At 40.9% G+C, this 21,414-nt stretch overlaps 1 protein-coding gene across 1 annotated transcript in view; it reads right to left on the bottom strand.

Moving 5' to 3' along the window:
• MTHFD1L (methylenetetrahydrofolate dehydrogenase (NADP+ dependent) 1 like) overlaps nucleotides 1-21,414 on the bottom strand; it is a 188,189-nt gene that overhangs the window by 96,351 nt on the left and 70,424 nt on the right. The window contains exons 16-19 of the mRNA XM_038766913.1: nucleotides 20,948-21,050; nucleotides 16,297-16,373; nucleotides 8,240-8,380; nucleotides 2,153-2,221 (exon numbers count right to left, since the gene is read on the bottom strand). Coding sequence (XP_038622841.1) covers nucleotides 2,153-2,221; nucleotides 8,240-8,380; nucleotides 16,297-16,373; nucleotides 20,948-21,050 — 390 coding nt within the window. The remainder of the gene's footprint in view (nucleotides 1-2,152; nucleotides 2,222-8,239; nucleotides 8,381-16,296; nucleotides 16,374-20,947; nucleotides 21,051-21,414) is intronic.

Below are 21,414 nucleotides of genomic sequence, written 5' to 3' on the forward strand. Positions count from 1 at the left end.
TAAGCCTATCCTTTCACCTCCCTTTGAAGTATGAATGATTTGATAGGTCTTGCAACCCATTCAATTTAGCATAGATAATAGAAAAAAAATAGCACTGAAGAGTTTATTCTCAATAGGATCTGAAAGGGAACAATTTAAAATCAAATTGCTACTCATACAAACACAAACAAAAAAATTTAATAGGAAGACCACAGATATGGTAGTCAAGAGACCTAAGCTCTGGGCTCAGCTCTGCCACCTGTCTATTGTCTGATCTTGGGCAAGTCACTTAACTTCTCTGTGCCTCATTTTCCTTGTCTGTAAAATGGGGGTACACTTGCTCTTCCTCATTTTAAACTGCATCCAATCAGATGATCTTGAATCAACCCTAACACTTAGTACAGTGTTTGACATACAGTAAGTACTTCATACCAAAATTATTACTTGGGCATTTACCTATAATTTTGTTTGTTTTTTTTTACCACTATTTAATTTATTTTTATTTCCTTTTCAGTATATGAATCTTGGGAATGTATTCAGGAACTTATTACTTTTATGGGAAACTTTGTTTAGGGGTCTTTCAAATAACCCTTTATTTCATGGTACTAATTATGAATGCTAACTAGAATAAATACACTGTGACCGTAAGGGAAGGCAACATGCCTGGTAATTATATGTTAGTAAAGTGCTCTGCAGAGAGTAGGGGCTCAGAAAATATTATTCATGATGATATAGCACTATGAGACATTCACATCTAACAGGAATTGAAATTCCAATATACATTAAAGAATCAGCCTCCTTGCCTATCCCCTCTTTTATTTCATTGCTGTCTGGATAGTTTTTCTAAAGTGATGTTCTGCACATGTATCCTCACTCTTTAAAAACATCCAATGTTTGCCCATTCCCCTCCACATCAAGCAAAATATCTAACAAGGGTCAGAACTGCTGAGCCAGCTAGCCCTCTTCACTCCATTTCCCCCCTTCAAAGCCCTACTGAAGTCTCACCTCCTCCAAGAGGCCTTCCCAGACTAAGCCCCCCCTTTCCTCAGCTCCCCCTTCCCTCCCCATTGCCCCAACTCGCTCCCTTTGCTCTAACCCCCGCCCCACGGCACTTGTGTTTATATGTACATATCTATAATTCTATTTATTTATATTAATGCCTGTTTACTTGCTTTGATGTGCATATATCTATAATTCAATGTATTTATATTGATGCCTTACTTGTTTTGATGTCCGTCTCCCCGCCTTCAGACTGTAAGCCCGTTGTGGGCAGGGATTGTCTCTATTGCTGAATTGTACTTTTCAAGCGCTTAGTATAGTGCTCTGCAGAGTAAGCGCTCAATAAATATGATTGAATGAACGAATTCCACTCATGCTAACTTACTCGTGCCTCATTCTTGTCCCTGACACCATGGATCTCTGGCTCACAACCTGCCCTTGTCTGGAACTCCTTCCACCTTTATATCCACAACTCTATCTTCAAAGCCCTTATGAAATCACATCTCTCCTATAGGACTTCTCTGATTAACTTCTAGTCACCCCATCTTCTAATCCCCTACTCCAGTATCAGCAATTTCACACAATCGCCAATCACTTAGGAGCATGTATTATACACTCTATTACTTCCTCTTATCTGTACTTTATCCTTGTGTCTTGTTTCCTTGCTAGACTATAAGCTTCTTGAGAGCAAAGATCTTTATTATACTCTCTCATTTGCCTAAAAAATGCTCTGCACACAGTAGGTGCTCAATAAATACTACTGACTGACCCCATGGGCTTGATTTTGCTGTCTACCCAACTGCTGATGTAGAATTTTATTGTGTATTTGGTGGATTTTGACCTAGAACTCAACAACCTCTTCTTCAGATCAGAATAAAATATTAATCAATCAGTGATATCTAGTGAGAGCTTACTCTGTGCAGAGCATTTTACTACATGATTGGGAGAGTGCAATGCAACAGAATTTGTACACGATTCTTGTACTCAAAGAGTTTACAGACTACTAACTGGAAAGGCAGTTTCTGGTGCTTCTCAAGTAACAGGCTACATAACTACAGTGCAATTAGCACACCTTACAGGGAGGAAAATAAGGCTTTTTCAGTGTTGTAAAATGAATGTATATGCCTCCAGACTAATTATTAATTGAAAGTGCTTTATACATGACATAACTCACCTCTAATGTCTGCATAAGAGTTGGTTTAATTGCATCTTTCATCAAAACTGCCAAAGCTCCAGTTACTCCCTGAAACAAAATAAATGGTAGGCAAATAAATTTTTAGGTCACTGCAACATATTTACAAACATGGTTTGCTTCAATCACCTGGCTGAAATATATGACTCCTAACTTGAGAATGAACATTTAACAAGCAACCTTTCAAGCATTCGGATAAGCTCAATTAAAGTTTGGGGATCTCTTACAACCTGCCGTGTGAGCTTGGGCAAGTCACTTAATTTCTCTGTGACTCAGTTACCTCATCTGTAAAATGGAAATTGAATATGAGCCTCACGAGGGACATGGACTGTGTCCAACCTAATTAGTTTGTATGAACCCCAGAGCTTAGTACAGTACCTGGAAAAGAGTAAATGCTTAACAAATACCATTTAAAAAAACCCAAAAAACTAAAATGACTTAACTCCTTTTTGTTAGATGAAACATTTCAATAAATAAGGCACGACTTAAAAAGCCCAGGGAGAAAGAAACTTAGTCATGGCCTTTTTAAGTCAAATTTACTCTTGATGGTCAGGGTTTACCTCTCATATTAAATTATTTTTTAAGAGTGCACCAAGTCAACTCACAACAACGTGACTTTCCTAGGAGAAATGAAACACTTCAATTGGATGTATTCTACAACAGTCTGATGACAAAAGATCAAATGAAAAAAATGCAGAAGCACACTTACTACACCATGCTGCTGAAAAACTAAAATAGATTAGGTGTGGAATGACAAAGAACTTCAATATTTGACATTAATCAAGTATCAAAAGGCATGAAGGGAAATGTTGGGAACATATTTTATTAATCTTACAAATGGAAAATGAGGCCTAGAAACCATATTCCACAGATTAACTATCATTATATTTACAAATAAGTGAGCACTGAAGTGATTTTAAGGAGTTGCTCACAGAGAAGCAGCATAGCTCAGTGGAAAGAGCCCGGGCTCTGGAGTCAGAGATCATGGGTTCGAATCCCGGCTCTGCCAATTGTCAGCTGTGTGACTTTGGGCAAGTCACAACTTCTCTGGGCCTCAGTTCCCTCATCTGTAAAATGGGGATTAAGACTGTGAGCCCCATGTGGGACAACCTGATCACCTTGTAACCTCCCCAGCGCTTAGAATAATAATAATAATAATGGCATTTATTAAGCACTTACTATGTGCAAAGCACTGTTCTAAGCGCTGGGGAGGCTACAAGGCGATCAGGTTGTCCCAAGGGGGCGCAAAGTCTTAATCCCCATTTTACAGATGAGGTAACTGAGGCTCAGAAGTGAAGTGACTTGCCCAAAGTCACAGCTGACAAGTGGCAAAGCCGGGATTTGAACCCATGACCTCTGACTCCAAAGCCCGTGCTCTTTCCACTGAGCCATGTTTGGCGCACAGTAAGCACTTAATTAATTAATTAATTAATTAATATTTATTGATATTTATTGAGCCCTTACTGTGTGCAGAGCACCACACTAAGCGCTTAGAAAGTACAATTCGGCAACAGATGGAGACAATCCCTATCCAACAATGGGCTCACAGTCTAGAAGGGGGGAGAAACAATAAAACAAGTAGACAGGTATCAATAGTATCAAAATAAATAAATAGAATTAAAGATGCATACACATCAGTGCTTTGCACATAGTAAGCGCTTAATAAATGCCATTATTATTAATCTGTTATCAAATTATTTTCCAACTGCATCTGAGATCTAACCTGTGACCAGATCACTGGAATTCCTCACTGCAGATACTGTGATTGATTTACAATATAAAACAAATATCCACCTCCTTTGCATATGTATTCTAGTTGGAATATGCAGCCAGAGTTTACCATGAACAACTTGTCCAGCGCCAAAACAAATGAAAAGCTATTATGAATGAATTATGCTAGGGGAAACTGTCATTAAATTCCAACTCAATATACTCTAGTAGTTTCGTTTCAACCTAAATGTGTTTTGCTAGGCCCTAAGAATTTCGGAACTAAACAGGTCATGTTCTTCCTTTCATCATTTTCCCTGCTGTTCCTGCCTTGCTCAGTTCCTTTTGATTTCCTACACTGCTCTGCCTCCTACTACCACGGCACCTGCACAGGTCTCTGGGGTTAAAAATCTAAAAATGGGTATGCCTTTGTAGAGGTCTACCTAAACCCAAAATCAGCAATCACAAAGGGAGTATATGCATGGGGTGGATGGTGGTGAGGAAGAAGTTGAAGCAGAGTAAGACTGATTTGATTTGTGCAGAACTTTAGGTCTGAGGAAAGCAAAACTCCTAAGGGGCTCCCCTTAAAGGATACAATCGAGTCCACTAACAGGCTAGCTGGCTGCATTACCAACTCCAACTTTGAAGGAACCCTCCAAGGGCCTAACTCTTGGTCCAGTGGCAGCCACTGGGTAAGCATTAACCTGAATAATACCTGTGCCACTTTACAGCAGAAAGGGAGCACCAGAATGCTACAGAATCACCCCCATCCTGCTTTCACCCCCAAACTGAAACTGATATAAATGACCCTGCCCAACGTGCAATTTAAACCACTGGCTCGAGTCTCATTTTTATAATATTCATTCCAGATGTCTAATCACTGAACTCAGAAAATATAAGTGGCCAAAAGAAGTTCTTTTTCTTCTCATTCTACCAGATGCCTCCTCTAGGGCAAATTAAACACTGATCTTTGCTCCATCAAGAGCATTCCGTTTCAGGGCCAGAATTCTTAACTATGAGCATTTTGACATTTGGCTCCCTCACTTAACAATTTCAAACTAGAATGCAATACAGTGTTTACTATGGAAAGGGCAACCTCTTCCTAGTTAACATTAGATGCAGTAAAGCATAATTTTATAGCTATTTGAAAAGCAACATTTAATGGACTCATGACCCAAGTGGTATTTTTTTTTCTTTGAAAGAGGTCAGATAGAAGAGTTACCCATCTAGGTACTGGGAATTGCTAGCCAAGAAGAGAGAAAAAAGGAAAGAGGTTGAAAGGGAATCGGCCTGAGGATCCCAAAGCGGGTGCCTGCAAACTTCTTGTTGGTTGGTTGGTGCTTCAATCCAACAAAGTGAGGAGGTTCTCCATGGTATCTAATGGGGGCATCTAAAATTTCATTTCCCAACTCCAAGAGGAAGCACTTTCCAAGGGTCAACAAAGGGATCTTTTTCTTAGTTACAGTAGCAAGTACGGCAACAAAGGATTTGCACTACCAGTCAGTCAGTCAATTGTATTTACTTAGTACTTATTGTGTGTGGAGCACTGTACTAAGCGATTGGGAAAGTACAATATAGTGGACACATTCCCCACCCACAATGAGCTTACATTCTACCAGCTTACCAGAAACAGCACTTTTCTTTTTAGGGGACGATATGGAAGGAGAAAGGATAATTAAAATACTTATATTTTTAAAGGTAAAAAGTATAAGCAATCACTCACAGAAAGGAAAAATTTTGGAATTTGATCTAAATTCCAGTTTTTTCATCCTAAGTGAAACAAATTGGTGGAATTGTATTTGGGGATGGATCTTATGAAATATCCATGGCTAGGATTAAGGAAAAACCTTGGGATACAATTTATTTATAAAATACTTATGAGGCACTGGCCGGAAAAACTGCAGAACACAAGTAGTCTTCTAGCAAACTGAGCTTTACTAAATAAATGGCTACATACAGCATCTGCTTAATATTCCCTAGACTGCTGGATAGGACCTGCAATTTAACTGACAAAGATATTCCCGAACGCTCATTAAGTCCTACTCAGACTAAAGCAGTCCAAACAATTCCAAGCTTTATGATTATTGAAAGATGAACACTCTTTGGCAAATAATTCAAATACACTCCATTATAGGGGCTAGTTATTTTACCCACTGCAGTCCTTACAGTTTATGAAATGTTAATCCATCTTTCTTCCATCTGCTCTGCACCGGATTTTCATTTGTCAGTAGACACCATATTACACTGAAACCAAGATGACCCCAGATTTAATGCAATAACCCCTAAAATCAGATGCTTCCGAATGGAAATATAATTCATCCCTTCATTCACCGTTCCCTTCTTCAGCATCCACTTGTCACTCATCACCTGTGACTAAGCCACTGACCTTGGTGACCGAGGCAAGAGTCAAGACAGTTGCCTGACACTACTACTTTTCTGAGGCTTTGACATTTTCTTCATTACTTTATCACTATCTTGTGATTTATTCTTGGAATTTATAAATACGCTGAAGAGATGCTTCCAGCTAAGTTAATTCCACATGTTCCTGCAGTCTGGATCTGAAAAGGGGTTTGGCCAAGATAGTGCAGATTTTTACGTATTGGCTGAAAAAAGCTGGAGTGGAATTGGAGATGGAGGAAGCTAAAGACAGAATGAAGGTTAAAAAAGTCAAAGCAGCAGGAAGGGACAGGAAAAGGAAATTAACCAGAGATGAAGTCATCTCTTGAAGAGACCACAGCACACTGGGCTCAGACACCCAATAAATGCCTTTACTTCGAATGTTAGTAATGGCATTTGAGTCCTCACTTAGGTGGTACTACATTTCTCATAAATATGGGAAACTGTACCATTCTTGGCCCCTTCCTGGGCCACTAGGAATTTTGAGGGCAGTACACATGTCACTGAGCCTCACCTGCTTTGGTCTCGTACCCTTTGGTCTCCTCAAAAATCTGCAGTGGCTACCAGTCAACCTACACATCAGGCAAAAACTCCTCACTTTCGGCTTCAAGGCTTTCCATCACCTCGCCCCCTCCTACTTCACCTCCCTTCTTTCCTTCTACAGCCCAGCCTGCACCCTCCGCTCCTCTGCCGCTAACCTCCTCACTATGCCTCGTTCTCACCTGTCCCACCGTCGACCCCCGGCCCACGTCCTCCCCCTGGCCTGGAATGCCCTCCCTCTGCACATCCGCCAAGCTAGCTCTTTTCCTCCCTTCAAAGCCCTACAGAGAGCTCACCTCCTCCAGGAGGCCTTCCCAGACTGAGCCCCCTCCTTCCTCTCCCCCTCCCCATCCCCCCCGCCCTACCTCCTTCCCCTCCCCACAGCACCTGTATATATGTTTGTACAGGTTTATTACTCTATTGTTTTACTTGTACATATTTACTATTCTATTTGTTTTATTTTGCTAATACATTTTGTTTTGTTGTCTGTCTCCCCCTTCTAGACTGTTAGCCCGTTGTTGGGTAAGGACCATCTCTATATGTTGCCAACTTGTACTTCCCAAGTTAGTACAGTGCTCTGCACACAGTAAGTGCTCAAGAAATATGATTGAATGAAAGTAGCCAATCTCTCTCCTCTTCCCCAGCGCCTCTAGCAGTTTTTTGAGACAGGCGGTTCAGGAAGCAAAAAACGTTTTGTGACAGTGCTTCCTAAGAGCTGCAAGTAGGGCGGGGCAGCAGCAGAGGGCACTTGGCATAGATTGACAATCATGATTTAAAACAGGGAAAAGTAACATTTTGGTTGCTAAAAACAGACCCACAGCTTTTCTTGGTTTCCAAGCAATGTGGAATTTTAGACTTCATTATTGTAATAGTTTATTATTTAAAGTAATGTGTGGAATTTAGAGGACTGCTTTTCATTAGATTACACTAATCCTAGGGACCGAATAGATAGGGCATCGGTTGAATGAATGAATGAATGTAGATCAAAAACTTTAAATTCGTTGAATATTAATTTTCAACATATACCAATTTGCCTCAATATGAGCAATCATCCTAGACAAATACCTACTAACACCAGATTTCTGGGGCTCACATGACTAAAATAGTGCTGTATTTCCTGAAGGAACTGGGTGGCATTCAACTAGACAGGACCACCACCTTCTTTAGGCCTGGGTATACCCTGAAGGGGAGTGGCCTAGGGAGAAAAACTCAGGGCAGGAGGATATGCTGCCAGTAACCCAAACTAGACAGCTATTTGCATTTTTTCGAATGTTTTGCCTCTCCCACAGTGTGTCTTTGCATATATTCTCTATGCCTTGTCCTACATTTCAATATTCAAGAGCTTCAATATGCTGATTAAAAGATGCTAATGAAACAATTCCACCCCTAAAAATACAACCCCTGCCTTCATTTAGTCACACTCACTAAATCTTCCGCGGTTACAGGTTGTCCACTTTTATCACTAGCCACCACCATTCTTCCAAGTCGCTCCTTCATATCTGCGAGGCTGTTGGTCAATGCCAACACGGCCATGATCTCACTTGCCACAGCAATGTCAAACTGGGCCTGAAACAGAAAGAGCAGCAGCATTTAAAAACCAAAATGACAGAATTATTCAGGTGATCAAACGGAGTTTGTCTTATTCTCCACATTTCTCAGCTAGACTGTTTTGAGTGCCATAAAAATAAAAAAAAATGACCAAAATATATTTGAACACATTAAGAACGATGTGATTCCGCCATGAAAGCAATTAACAATGAAGCACTTCAAACGAAGAGACATATTTGCTTTTCCAACATTTTCTTCATTTCAAATTATCTACTGGGATACTTTTAATATTCAATCTCAGCTATCATTCAGGGTTGGTCCTGAAGGGTAACTTTTTTTTTTCCAAAGTCTCTTCACTGATTTAAAATATCTACATTTTTGGTGGGAGATACTGGGCTCATTCCCTTTCCCTTGTTTTTCCTGCCCCTGTAAAGTGGGGGAGGGAACAATAGGGAGGAGCAGGGGGGATGGTGTGGAAGCTGAATGAAGGAAATGGAATGATGTCATAGGCATCAGATTTTCCCACTGGGAAGATCGTGTAGCCTAATAGAAAGAGAGTTGGACTGAGAAAGCCGGTTTGTAATCTGGATCCTCTACTTTCCTGCTGTTTGATCCCAGGCATTCAAATAATAATAATAATGAAACTGATAATAACAACAATTGTGGTATTTATTAAACACTTACTATATCATCATCATAATCATCAATCGTATTTATTGAGCGCTTACTATGTGCAGAGCACTGTACTAAGCGCTGGTGAAGTACAAATTGGCAACATATAGAGACAGTCCCTACCCAACAGTGGGCTCACAGTCTAAAAGGGGGAGACAGAGAACAAAACCAAACATACTAACAAAATAAAATAAATAGAATAGATATGTACAAGTAAAATAAATAGAGTAATAAATATGTACAAACATATATACATATATACAGGTGCAGTGGGGAAGGGAAGGAGGTAAGATGGTGGGGATGGAGGGGGACGAGGGGGAGAGGAAGGAAGGGGCTCAGTCTGGGAAGGCCTCCTGGAGGAGGTGAGTTCTCAGCAGGGCCTTGAAGGGAGGAAGAGAGCTAGCTTGGTGGATATGCCAAGCACTGGACTAAACGCTGAGGTACATACAAGATAATCAGGTTCCATGAGGGGCTCAAAGTCTAAGTAGGAGGGAGAACAGATATTGAATTTCCAAATTGCAGATGAGGGAACTGAGGCTCAGAGAAGTTAAGTGACTTGTCCATGGTCACAAAACAGACAAGCGGCAGAGCTGGGGTTAGAACCTAGGCCCGTGCTCTTTCCACTAGGCAATGCTCCTTCTCAGTGACTCCGTTTCCTCCTCTGCAAAACAGGGATTCAATGTCTCTTCTCCCTTTTTATTGGACAGTGGGCCCCATGTGGTACAGGGACTGTGTCCGATCAAATTATCTTGTATCTACCCTGGTGATTAGCATACTGCATGGCACATAGAACTAAATAAATACCACTGGCCCCATTGGGTCATCACATCTGTCTGCAAGGTTGCAACACAACACTCTGCTTGGCTGCTCCAACGAAATGCAGCTTCCTTTCATTCTGCTTCCCCAAGCATCCCTTTATATGGGCAGTGATTTTTAGAGGATTTTAGGGATGGGTGGAGAGAGGGGGGGATAGGAATAGCTCCCTTCTGAAGGCCAGGAGGACACAGTGCCTTCTTGAGCCCAGAGAAGAGTAAGTGAAGATGGCATTGCTTAGTGCTATCAAAACTGAAACTGGCACTAACAACCTAAATCCCAAATCATCTTTGCCATCAGTAGTTACAACACTATTAATCGGGTCCCTCTTTGTAGCCCTATAAACTACTATCTTGCTAGAGATCCATTTAATCTGGGACTGTTTACACTAAAAAGCCTGACTCTGGCAGGGATTTTTTATTTCCACTCTAATGAAAAGCAGTATCTAAATTCCAGTTCAAAACTGAGTGAGACTCTAATTTATCATTCACGTTGCAACTAGTTATCGTCAAGCTTGCTTTATGGGGATTTTATTCACTAAGAACTTCTAGTCCATTTAAGTGCATTCGCAGATAAAGTTACATTCTTCAACCTATACTAAAACAGTACTAAGCCTCGGTTTTGTTTAAATTAGTAGAAGTTTAAAATGAATTATGTGTTCCACTGGGCCCAGATAGAATGTGCCTCTAATTCATTTAATTTCATTATAGCTATTATACCACAGAGGTGACTCGGAAAGTCAGTAGTGAATCTTGTATTCTGTCTGAAATATTTGGGACTTGTTGGGTAAAGCTAGTTTAAAAATGATTTAAAGGGTTTCAATACTAATTTGAAACTCTGCACCTCAGAAGACTTTTTCAAGAAAAAAGGCATTGCTTAAAAGAGCTAACGCCCTGCTTGTTTCCCTACAAAAGCTGACAAAGAACTGAAAAGTATCTATGAAAATGCTACATCTATGCTATTAATTGGATATCTCTTCCTACCCCTATAAACTGCTGTACTGCTAGAACACTTTTCATTTATTAAACAAATAACTTTCCCAGCAGCTGTTCTTTCACTACACAGTGTCAGGGATTTCAAAAACACTAGGCAAAGCCTGTAAATACTCAAAAGTTATAGCAACCCCAAGAAATTGAGCAACACGTAAAATATCGCAGGCATAGAATACTGAGCATCTACAGGGTAAGCAACAGTGCTTGGTAATCTTGCCCAAGACTTGATGCTCATAATATAATAATAATGGCATTTGTTAAGCGCTATGTGCAAAGCACTGTTCTAATCGCTGGGGAGGTTAGAAGGTGATCAGGTTGTCCCACGGCGGGGGCTTACACTCTTAATCCCCATTTTACAGATGAGGTAACTGAGGCACAGAGAAGTTAAGTGACTTGCCCAAAGTCACATAGCTGACAATGGGCGGAGCTGGGATTTGAACCCACGGCCTCTGACTCCAAAGCCCTTGCTCTTTCCACTGAGCCACGCTGCTTTAGCAGAAAGAGAACAGGACAGAGTTAGCAGATCTGGCGTCTAATCCTGGCTGCACCATTTGCCTAGGGTGTGAATTTGTGCAACTCACCTAACTTCCCTGACCCTCAGTTTCATTATCTGTAAATGCAGAGCATTTTTTTCTCCAATGGTGCTTGTTAAACTGCTTACTTTGTTTCAAGCACTGAAGTAATGGGGTAGATACAAAATAATTAGGTTGGTCAGGGTCCAACATCGCCAAGATCCGCCCATTCCTCTCCATCCAAACCGCCACCTGGTTCAATCTCTCAGCCTATCCCAACTGGATTACTGCATCGGCCTCCTTTCTGATATCCCATTCTCCCGTCTCTCCCCACTTCAGTATACACTTCACTCTGTTGCCCGGATTATCTTTCTACAGAAACGCTCTGGGCATGTCCAGTGCTTGCCTATCAACCTTCACTTGAAGCAAAAACTCCTCACTATAGGCTTCAAAACTCTCCATCACTTTGTCCCCTCCTACCTCACCTCCCTTCTCTCCTTCTACAGCCCAGCCCGCACCTTCTGCTCCTCTGCCGCTAACCTCATCACTGTGCCTTGTTCTCACCTGTGCCGCTATTGACCCCTTGCCCACATCCTACCTCTGGACTGGAATGCCCTCCCTCCACAGATCCACCAAACAACCTCTCTTCCTCCCTTCAAAGCCCTACTGACAGCTCACCTCCTCCAGGAGGCCTTCCCAGACTGAGCCCCCCCTTTTTCCTCTGCTCCTCCTCCCCTCCCAACTGCCACCACTCCCTCTGCCCTTCCTTCCCCTCCCCACAGCACTTGTGTATATTTGTACATATTTATTACACTATTTTATTAATGACGTGTATATATCTATAACTCTATCTACTTTGATGGTATTGACAGTGTCTACTTGTTTTGTCTGTCTCCCCCTTCTAGACTGTGAGCCCGTTGTTGGGTACGGACTGTCTCTATCTGTTGCCAAATTGTACTTTCCAAGCGCGCAGTACAGTGCTCTGCACACAGTAAGCGCTCAATAAATACGATTGAATGAATGAACTCCCTAACCCACATGGGGCTCACAGTCTAAGTAAAAGGGACTAGAATTTAATCCCCATTTTACAGACGATGCTACTGAGGCAGAGAAGCTAGTGATTTGCCCAAGGTCACAGAGCAGACAGTGTGGTCTAGTGGATAGAGCATGGGCCTGGAGTCAGAAGGACCTTGGTTTGGGAGTCAGAAGGTCACGGGTTCTAATCCTGGATCCACCACTTGCCTGCTAGGTGACCTTGGGCAAATCACTTAACTTCTCTGTAACTCAATTACCTCATACATAAAATGAGGATTGAGATTATGGACACAGCATGGGCCTGTGAGGGGAGTCAGAAGGTCCTGGGTTTGAAATACAATTGAATGAATAATCCCTGATCTGCTCCCTGATTGGTCACTTGTCTGCTGTGTGACCTTGGGCAAGTCACTTCACTTCTCTGTGCCTCAGTCACAGGTCTGTGAACTTTCAAATAGGCCACACTGCTTTCCTATTATTCATTCATTCAATCGTATTTATTGAGCGCTTACTGTACTAAGCGCTTGGGAAGTACAAGTCGGCAACATATAGAGACGGTCCCTACCCAACAACGGGCTCACAGTCTAGAAGGGGGAAACAGACAACAAAACAAAACATGTAGGCAGGTGTCAAAATCGTCAGAACAAATAGAATTATAGCTATATGCACATCATTAACAAAATAAATAGAATAGTAAATATGTACCAGTAAAATAAATAGAGTAAGAAATCTGTAGGTGGGACAAGAACTATATTATATCTCATTATCTTTTTTCTACCACAGCATTTAGCACAGTGCTTGACAAATACTAAATGCTCAACTAAAACCAATTATAATCACAACCATCATCTGATTCGGACAAAACTAAAGCCAGCTAAAAAAAGAAATGTGCTAAACTAAGAAAAGACTTTTTTTCCTAGTTGTACTGTGATATTTGTTAAGCAATGAATATATGCTTAACAAATCTATCCTATTATATCCTTAATATCTATCCTTAAGAAATCTATGCTTATCTATCCTATTTATTTTATTTTGTTAGTATGTTTGGTTTTGTTCTCTGTCTCCCCCTTTTAGACTGTGAGCCCACTGTTGGGTAGGGACTGTCTCTATATGTTGCCAATTTGTACTTCCCAAGTGCTTAGTACAGTGCTCTGCACATAGTAAGCGCTCAATAAATACGATTGATGATGATGATGATGATATGCTCAGCACCATACTAAGCCCCAGATCCACACATGGCTCACAGTCAAAGGAGGAGGCTAGGTGTTTCACTCCCATTTTACAGATTAGGAAACTGAAGTGGAGAAAAATTACACAACTTGCTCGAAGCTACACAGCAGGTAAGAGGCAGAGCCTGGATTAGTAGAATCCAGGCCCTAACTATACAATTGCTGTAATTTACGTGAATCTCCGAATCAACTGTAAATGCTAATGGAATGATTACAAATGTTTGTTCTTGAATTCAACTTCTCTGGACACAGACACCTGGCCATGATTCCTAACGGAGCTCCACCCTAGTGGCCCCTCCACAGACAGTAAGAGGGGGTCAAAGAAAACATCTTCCACACCTCTCGCCTCTCCCCCAGCCCCCTAAAAAAATATTAGGAAATATTTTCCCAGTCAGACCAGGTTTTTGGATATTCTTTCCCTGAAGCGTGTTATCCCAAAATAGTAGTTTCTTCTTTACAAAATCCATTTGCTAAATTTATGCAAGAGGAATGAAAAACTCCCTTGTCTACTCTGGATTTTATAAAATCATCCAGAGTATGGGCAGGGCAAACATGGAATTGTGGTTCACCAAATCCCAGAATTTGGGGTCACCGATGAGGTGACAAAAGGTCAACAAAAGAAAAAAGTTTTCCACAAAGAAAGAGGGAAGCATATAGAATTTGTACTACAGGTAAGTTGTGCAGGCTGAAAATAGCATTATGTACAACAGGAGTTTGGATAAAATCACAGAGAAGAGGTCCAAAACAGGGTATTAGGGCAACATAAAGGATCACAGGGGGAAAATTAGGTGGTTAGAAGGCTCAAGTAGGGTTTACATTAATAGACTATGGGATTTTACATATTACAGTGAGAATGGATGTTTCTTTGTATGGTCTTGATGCAGGCACTGCTGACAGAGCACGGGACTGGAATATTCGACCATGAAAATAAAAATATAATATTTCTTTTAACTGTTGCTTAGCCATTTCTCAGCACAGTTTATAATAATAGTTCTCAATTTATAATAATCTAAGGCACTGGCTACTGCTGCCCAACTGGTACAGATGTGTAAATCTTAACATTATGGTCAGATCTCATCCTCTAGTGCCAGTTTACTCACTTGCTCCAATCTCATCTAACTCGCTATGACCTCTTTTCCAAGTCTTCCCCTTCTATATATGCCAGACCACCACTCTCCCCACCTTCGACACATTATCAGGGTCACATCTCCTCCAAGAGGCCTTTCCCAATTAAGCCCTCTTTTACTTGGCTTCGTCTCCCTTCTGCATCACCTATGCACTTGGATTTGTGACCTCTGGGCATTTGAAATTCACCTCACCCTTATCCCCAAGACTTTATGTACTAGAGTTCAGGGAGAACTATTTTCTTTACAATTAAAAGGTAGGTTTCTTGACACTGGCACTATCCAGTATAACCTTCCTTGGGGTGCAAATGATGGCAGCCAGTAAAAACGTGTGTTTGTGTGAATTTACTATGTGCGAGGTAGTGGGGTAGATACAAGATAATCAGTTTGGTCACAGTCCATGTTCTACATGGGGCGCACAGTCTTAATTCCCATTTTGCAGATGAGGTAACAGAGGCACAGAGAAGTTAAGTGACTTGTTCAAGATCATACAGCAGACAAGTGGTGAAGTCGGGACTAGAACCCAGGTGCTGTAACTCCCAGGCCTATATTAGGGTTATTATCCCAAGCCGCTTCTCAAATTACCCCTCTTTTCTCCTTAAATTGGCCCTAATGCCTGCAGTGCAGTGCAGACCTCCGGCAGGGTTCCAGGTCCCCAAGTTGCCATATTGCTCAAGGACTCTGGTTGGGCCATTGCTGACTCACAGAGCTGGTATCAATCACTTGAAGAAGTGTCAGCAGAAAGCTCAGCTACCCTCAGAGACACCTATAGGCATCGGAAGACTATAGGGTACCTTGTGCTAAAGAACTGAATACTTGCATTTAATTCTGAATTTATATTTTAACAGGTTCTGCAATTTACAATTTATGTACTAATTACATTACTAATGGTTGAACAATTCAACATGCCTCTTCCTCCTTAATGAAAGGATCACATTGCAAAACCCTGCACTAAGAACTACTTACTCTGTAGTTGTCGCCCATCCCAAAACGATGCCCACCCATACGGTTGTTTCTTGAGACCACGCCCAAACTGGCTCACAGTGTCAGATGAACATTCCCCTATTGTCCAAACAATGATTTAACCAAAATGTGCAGTGATAATACACATTGTGGCAAAACTGAGTGCATAGAAAGCATCTTTTATGCCTCTAAAGCCATAAAATACTTTTAGATCTAATAGATAAATTATAGCATCTATTTCCTTTTTCCCTCAAAACTGCCATCTTCTCTTCCTCTCCACACCCAGCCCAAAGAAAATATCCCAGTATTTTTCACGGCTTTGAAGTGTCCCAATATTTCACATGTCTACTCAAAGAAAAGATGGCTGGAAATCGCCACTTCCACATTTAATGACCCTCCTTGGGCAAGGTCACACAGATCCCCAGGGAATCCTAGAGAAATTATTATTATTAATAGCAGCCAATAGAAATCATCGACTGATGGACCACAATGACAGGAGTCAGGTCTTAGAGACTCTTTGCCTGGGAAAGAAATAAACTATTCACCTAAAAAACATCAGATTAAATTAGCTCCTTCCTCAATTAAAACTTTACCTACCTGACGAAAGAATCCCTTCTCTGTATTTGCCTGCCCAATTGTTATTTTTCTCAAAAATCGGTCATTTGTGTCCAGCACTGAAAAACAAAGGGATAAGGATAAAGTTAGTTAAGCTTAATTTAAGTTAAAAATGCATGCATCAAGAATCCATCTGGATGTCTTCATAAATGTATGTGTTATGCCACGTTCTTTAAAATAAACCAAAATTATAATACAGGGAATAAAGCTGTAGTGAAATAACCTGCCCAATTTCCACGGCATAAAGTTTGCCAGGCAAATTGCATCCACTGCCTCTGTAATCCTCATTTATAAAATTAAAAACAAAAATCATCATCACAGGGTGGGTGAAGAAACACTGCCTAGTTGAGAGGATTAAATCCAGACCTTAATTCACACCTCTGTAGCACCTCTAACATGCTCAAACTGTCCCTCCCATTTCAACAATCAATCAATCAATCAATCGTATTTATTGAGCGCTTACTATGTGCAGAGCACTGTACTAAGCGCTTGGGAAGTACAAATTGGCATCACATAGAGACAGTCCCTACCCAACAGTGGGCTCACAGTCTAAAAGGGGGAGACAGAGAACAGAACCAAACATACCAACAAAATAAAATAAGTAGGATAGAAATGTACAAGTAAAATAAATAAATAAATAAATAAATAGAGTAATAAATATGTACAACCATATATACATATATACAGGTGCTGTGGGGAAGGGAAGGAGGTAAGACGGGGGGATGGAGAGGGGGACGAGGGGAGAGGAAAGAAGGGGCTCAGTCTGGGAAGGCCTCCTAGTCTGGGAAGGCCTTCAGCTTACTGCCAGATACTATTAGAATTCACAAACACACATTTTTACTGGCTGCCATCATTTGCGCCCCAAGAAAGGTTGTATTGGATAGTGTCAGTGTCAAGAACCTACATTTCAGTTGTAAAGAAAATAGTTCTTCCTGAACTCTAGTATATAGGGTCTTGGCACATAAGTGAAGTTTTCTTTCTATCAGATTTCAAGGAAAAAATAAAAGCCAACAACCTAAGTTCATCTGGTTTTCATTTCAGAAAAGCAAAAACCCAAAAGACCAGCTGGGAAGACTTTTTTTTTTTTAGAGTCGGTGGCATCAAAAGCCCACCTGCATCTTCAACATGCTGTCAGTACTGGATAGGATCTCACAACGCTTGATTGTTTTTATTTCAGAGAGAAAAAGAAACGTGGAAAAAAAGAATGATATAAAAGACAGTGATATCCTTTCCCAGACATCCAAAGATGACAAAGAGTAGAATATAATTCCAAATAGCAGCATTTTAAATTATTGATGTAAAGTCTTTTGTCCCAGAAGATGAAATGCTTAAATACAGTTGAGTCCATTGTGGAGGTGGGTAGGTGGTTGTTTTTGGAGTTATGTTGTGGTTTCTTTTCTGAACCTACAATGTGCTAGCCACAGAGAAAACCACATATGTGGACAGTCTCTGTCTTAAAAAAGAGATCAGTTGAAAGGAGTGTAATAATCACATGTGATGCACCAATAAGCTTTAAGTTTAACAAACCCCACTTAGGCAGATATTGATCCAATCCATTTTAGTTTTGGTTTTTCCTTTTCAACTCATTCATTCCTGGAGAGGATCTGAAGGTTAACTTTGTTCTTTCAGTTTCTGACTTCCTGAGGAGGAGTGCAGGATGACTCCAAGAGATCGAGGCATACTGTTCTGATGATGCAACATCCAAACAACAGAAGGTAGAGCTACAGTTCTGGTTCTCTGCCATGGTGCTGAGTAGCACCATGTGGGCTTAAAGAGTTAATACACTTTAGGTAGTGGAAAAATTTGACTTATTGAGCATCTTTACCTTTAGTCTTAATTTGGACTTTACTCTTCAGAGAGTGAACACTATGTGAAAAGTTGCCCTCACTTCCTTATTGGAAAACATCAAACCACTAACTCTCCACTTAACCCCTCCTCTGTCTGAAGGATCTTCAAGGTACAACTGGAAACTTAATCAGCTGCCACTTCTTAGTACAAGCTGAAGGTCAAGAACGGAGAAGATGGAAAAAATATGAACCTTGAAGACTAGTGGGTTTTCCTTTGCAGGTTCAGTCACTTACAATCTTTCTTTTTATGCTCTTTCTTGTAACTACAACAGCCTGTCATTTCTTTCATCATCAATAGTATTTACTGAGCGCTTATCCTGTCGGTTCAACCTTCACATCACTAAAACCTGTCCTTTCCTCTCCATCCAAATTGCTTTCACGTTAACACAAGCATTTATCCTAACCCACCTTGATTACTGTATCACTCTCCTTGCTGACCTTCCTGTCTCCTGTCTTTCCCCACTCCAGAGCACACTTCAATCTGTTTCCCAGACCATTTTTCTATAAAAACATTCAGGCCATGTTCCCCACTGCTCAGAATCTCCAGTGGTTGCTCATCAACCTCTTCATCAGACAGAAACTTACCATCAGCTTTAAAGCACTCAATCACCTTGTCCCCTCCTACCTTATCTGGCTACTCTCTTACTATAACCCAGCCTGCACACTTTGCTCCTGTATTGCCAACCTACTCATTTTTCTTCAATTTCGTCTATCTCGCTGCTGATCTCCTGCCCACATCCCGACTCTGGCATAAAATGCCCTCTTTTACAAATCCGACAGACAACTACTCTTCCTACCATCAAAGCCTTATTGAAGGTGTGTCTTCTCCAAGAGGCCTTCCTTGACTAAGCCCTCATTTCCTCTTTTCCCACTCCTATGCCCTGCCCAGCCCCAAAGCACTTAGGTTGTACATATCCATAATTTATTTGTTTATATTAGTGCCTGTCTCCCCCTCTAGACTGTAAGCTCATTGTGGGCAGGAAATATGTCTGTTATATTGTTGTCATATTCTCTCAAGTGCTTAGTACACTGCCCTGAACACAGTTCACACATAGTAAGTACGACTGATGGACTGACTGATTGCTGAGAACTGTTCTAAGTGCTGCCAAAGACTCACGGCTTCTTTATTCAGAAAGAAGGCTATCTTTCTCTCCACCCCCCAGCCTTACCTCCTTCCCTTCCCCACAGCACCTGTATATATGTTTGTAAGTATTTATTACTCCATTTATTTGTACATATTTATTCTATTTATTTTATTTTGTTAGTATGTTTTGTTTTGTTATCTGTCTCCCCCTTCTAGACTGTGAGCCCGCTGTTGGGTAGGGACCGTCTCTATATGTTGCCAACTTGTACTTCCCAAGCGCTTAGTCCAGTGCTCTGCACACAGTAAGCGCTCAATAAATACGACTGAATGAATGAATGAAAGGGATGGCTTTTGCCCTTAAGGCTCTCTGATACTCCTACATAAACACCAAGAGCTTCTGGGTTGGAGATACCAACCCACTTGGTCCCTGGTAAGCTGTCTGATAACTATAATACCACTTCAGCAAATATATCGCACAAATAAAAATATTCTAGGCTCAGAGTCCAGAATCCGTTTCCTATTAAACACAACTCTCTAGGCAAACAAAGTAAGTTTCAGTTAGAGCTACAACTTTCCATTCTTGAACAGTAATATGACTCTGGTGTTTGTTTTGAATAACTTTTGAAACTTGTCACATCCTCTAAAACTGATCCAAGGCCACAGAACACTTCAACCCACACTACCTTCTCCGAAAGAAATCAATCTGCAGCTCGGTATTTGGCATTAGCCTTTCATTTTCGGGATCCAGGAACTGAGCTCGCTGTCGTACCTCTGAATCCTAACTGTGAACTGGGACCACTCTGAATGCACAAGCATTCCAAACTGCATAAGTTACTCTATTAGCACACAGTGACTTCAACCTCCATTAGTTTTCTCTCACAGGCAAATATTAAAACTCTTGAGAGACAAGAGAGTTTAAAATTATTTCACAAACCAAAAAATGGAACTCCTAAATAATAATAATAATGATGGTATTTGTTAAGTGCTTACTATCAAGCACTGTTCTAAGCGCTGGGGAAGATACAAGGTAATCAGGTTGTCCCCCGTGGGGCTCACAGTCTTAATACCCATTTTACAGATGAGGTAACTGAGGCACAGAGAAGTTAAGTGACTTGCCCAAGGTCACACAGCTGACAAGTGGTGGAGCCGGGATGAGAACCCATGACCTCTGACTGCCAAGCCTGGGCTCGTTCCATTAAGCCATGCTGCTTCTCATAATCTGGGCCCTGGAAATTGGTACTTATCTCAACATTTTCAAAGGACAGCTGGTAAAACGTCTATTGCTCCAAATGAAATGGTTCAAAAGTCTTTCCACTGATGAAATGATCTAATTAAAAATGTACTTTAAAATTACATATCTGCAATGTATGTCTGTCTCCCCCTTTAAATTGTAAGCTGGTTGTGGGCAGGGAACATGTCTGTTTATTGCTATATTTTACTCTCCCAAGCACTTAGTACAGTGCTCTGCACATACTAGGTGCTCAATAAATAAAATTGACTGAATTAAAAAATTTAAAAAGTAATGAAGTGGAAGATTGGTAAGCACAGGCTGGGCTGAGAAGAGGGAGAGGGCAAAGAACAGAATTTGCTTATAGAATCATCCCAAGTATTTACATTAGAGCTCTATTATGGTTTTGGCTTGCAAATGGATTGCTCTTAACAGTCGAATAGTATATGTAGCAGTGTCTGGTCATTTCTCTACCTCTTTGCCAAGTTATGGTGGATGGGTCAATGTCAAGACGAGCAAATTTACTCATCTCATCATCGGTGAGTGAGCCTGGATCCATCTTGTTAATGCCCAGCCTCTAAACAAGGAAAAGAAAAACATATACTTATACATATTTTAGAAAACCATGCACACATGCCATGTCAACACCCCCTCCCCCTATGCTCCACCACCAACCCCCAAAATATCTGCAAACTTTTTATCTTTTATGCTTTCAAAAGCTACCACATTATTAAAATACCACTAAACTGAAGACAGGATAACCTTACAAAATAAATGCTTTCCTCAGAATGGTTTTTCACCTATAAGGCACAAGAATATCAATGGCAGATAACAGACAGATTTGCAAAAGCCGCAAAATGACAAACTTGCAAATGTGGCATGGCTAATCGTTTGAAACGGATTATTAACAAATTGATGCCAGATAACTGTTTGGCTGGGCA

This window comes from Tachyglossus aculeatus, chromosome 2 (genome assembly GCF_015852505.1).
Source record: "Tachyglossus aculeatus isolate mTacAcu1 chromosome 2, mTacAcu1.pri, whole genome shotgun sequence".
Classification (NCBI taxonomy): Eukaryota; Metazoa; Chordata; class Mammalia; order Monotremata; family Tachyglossidae; genus Tachyglossus; species Tachyglossus aculeatus.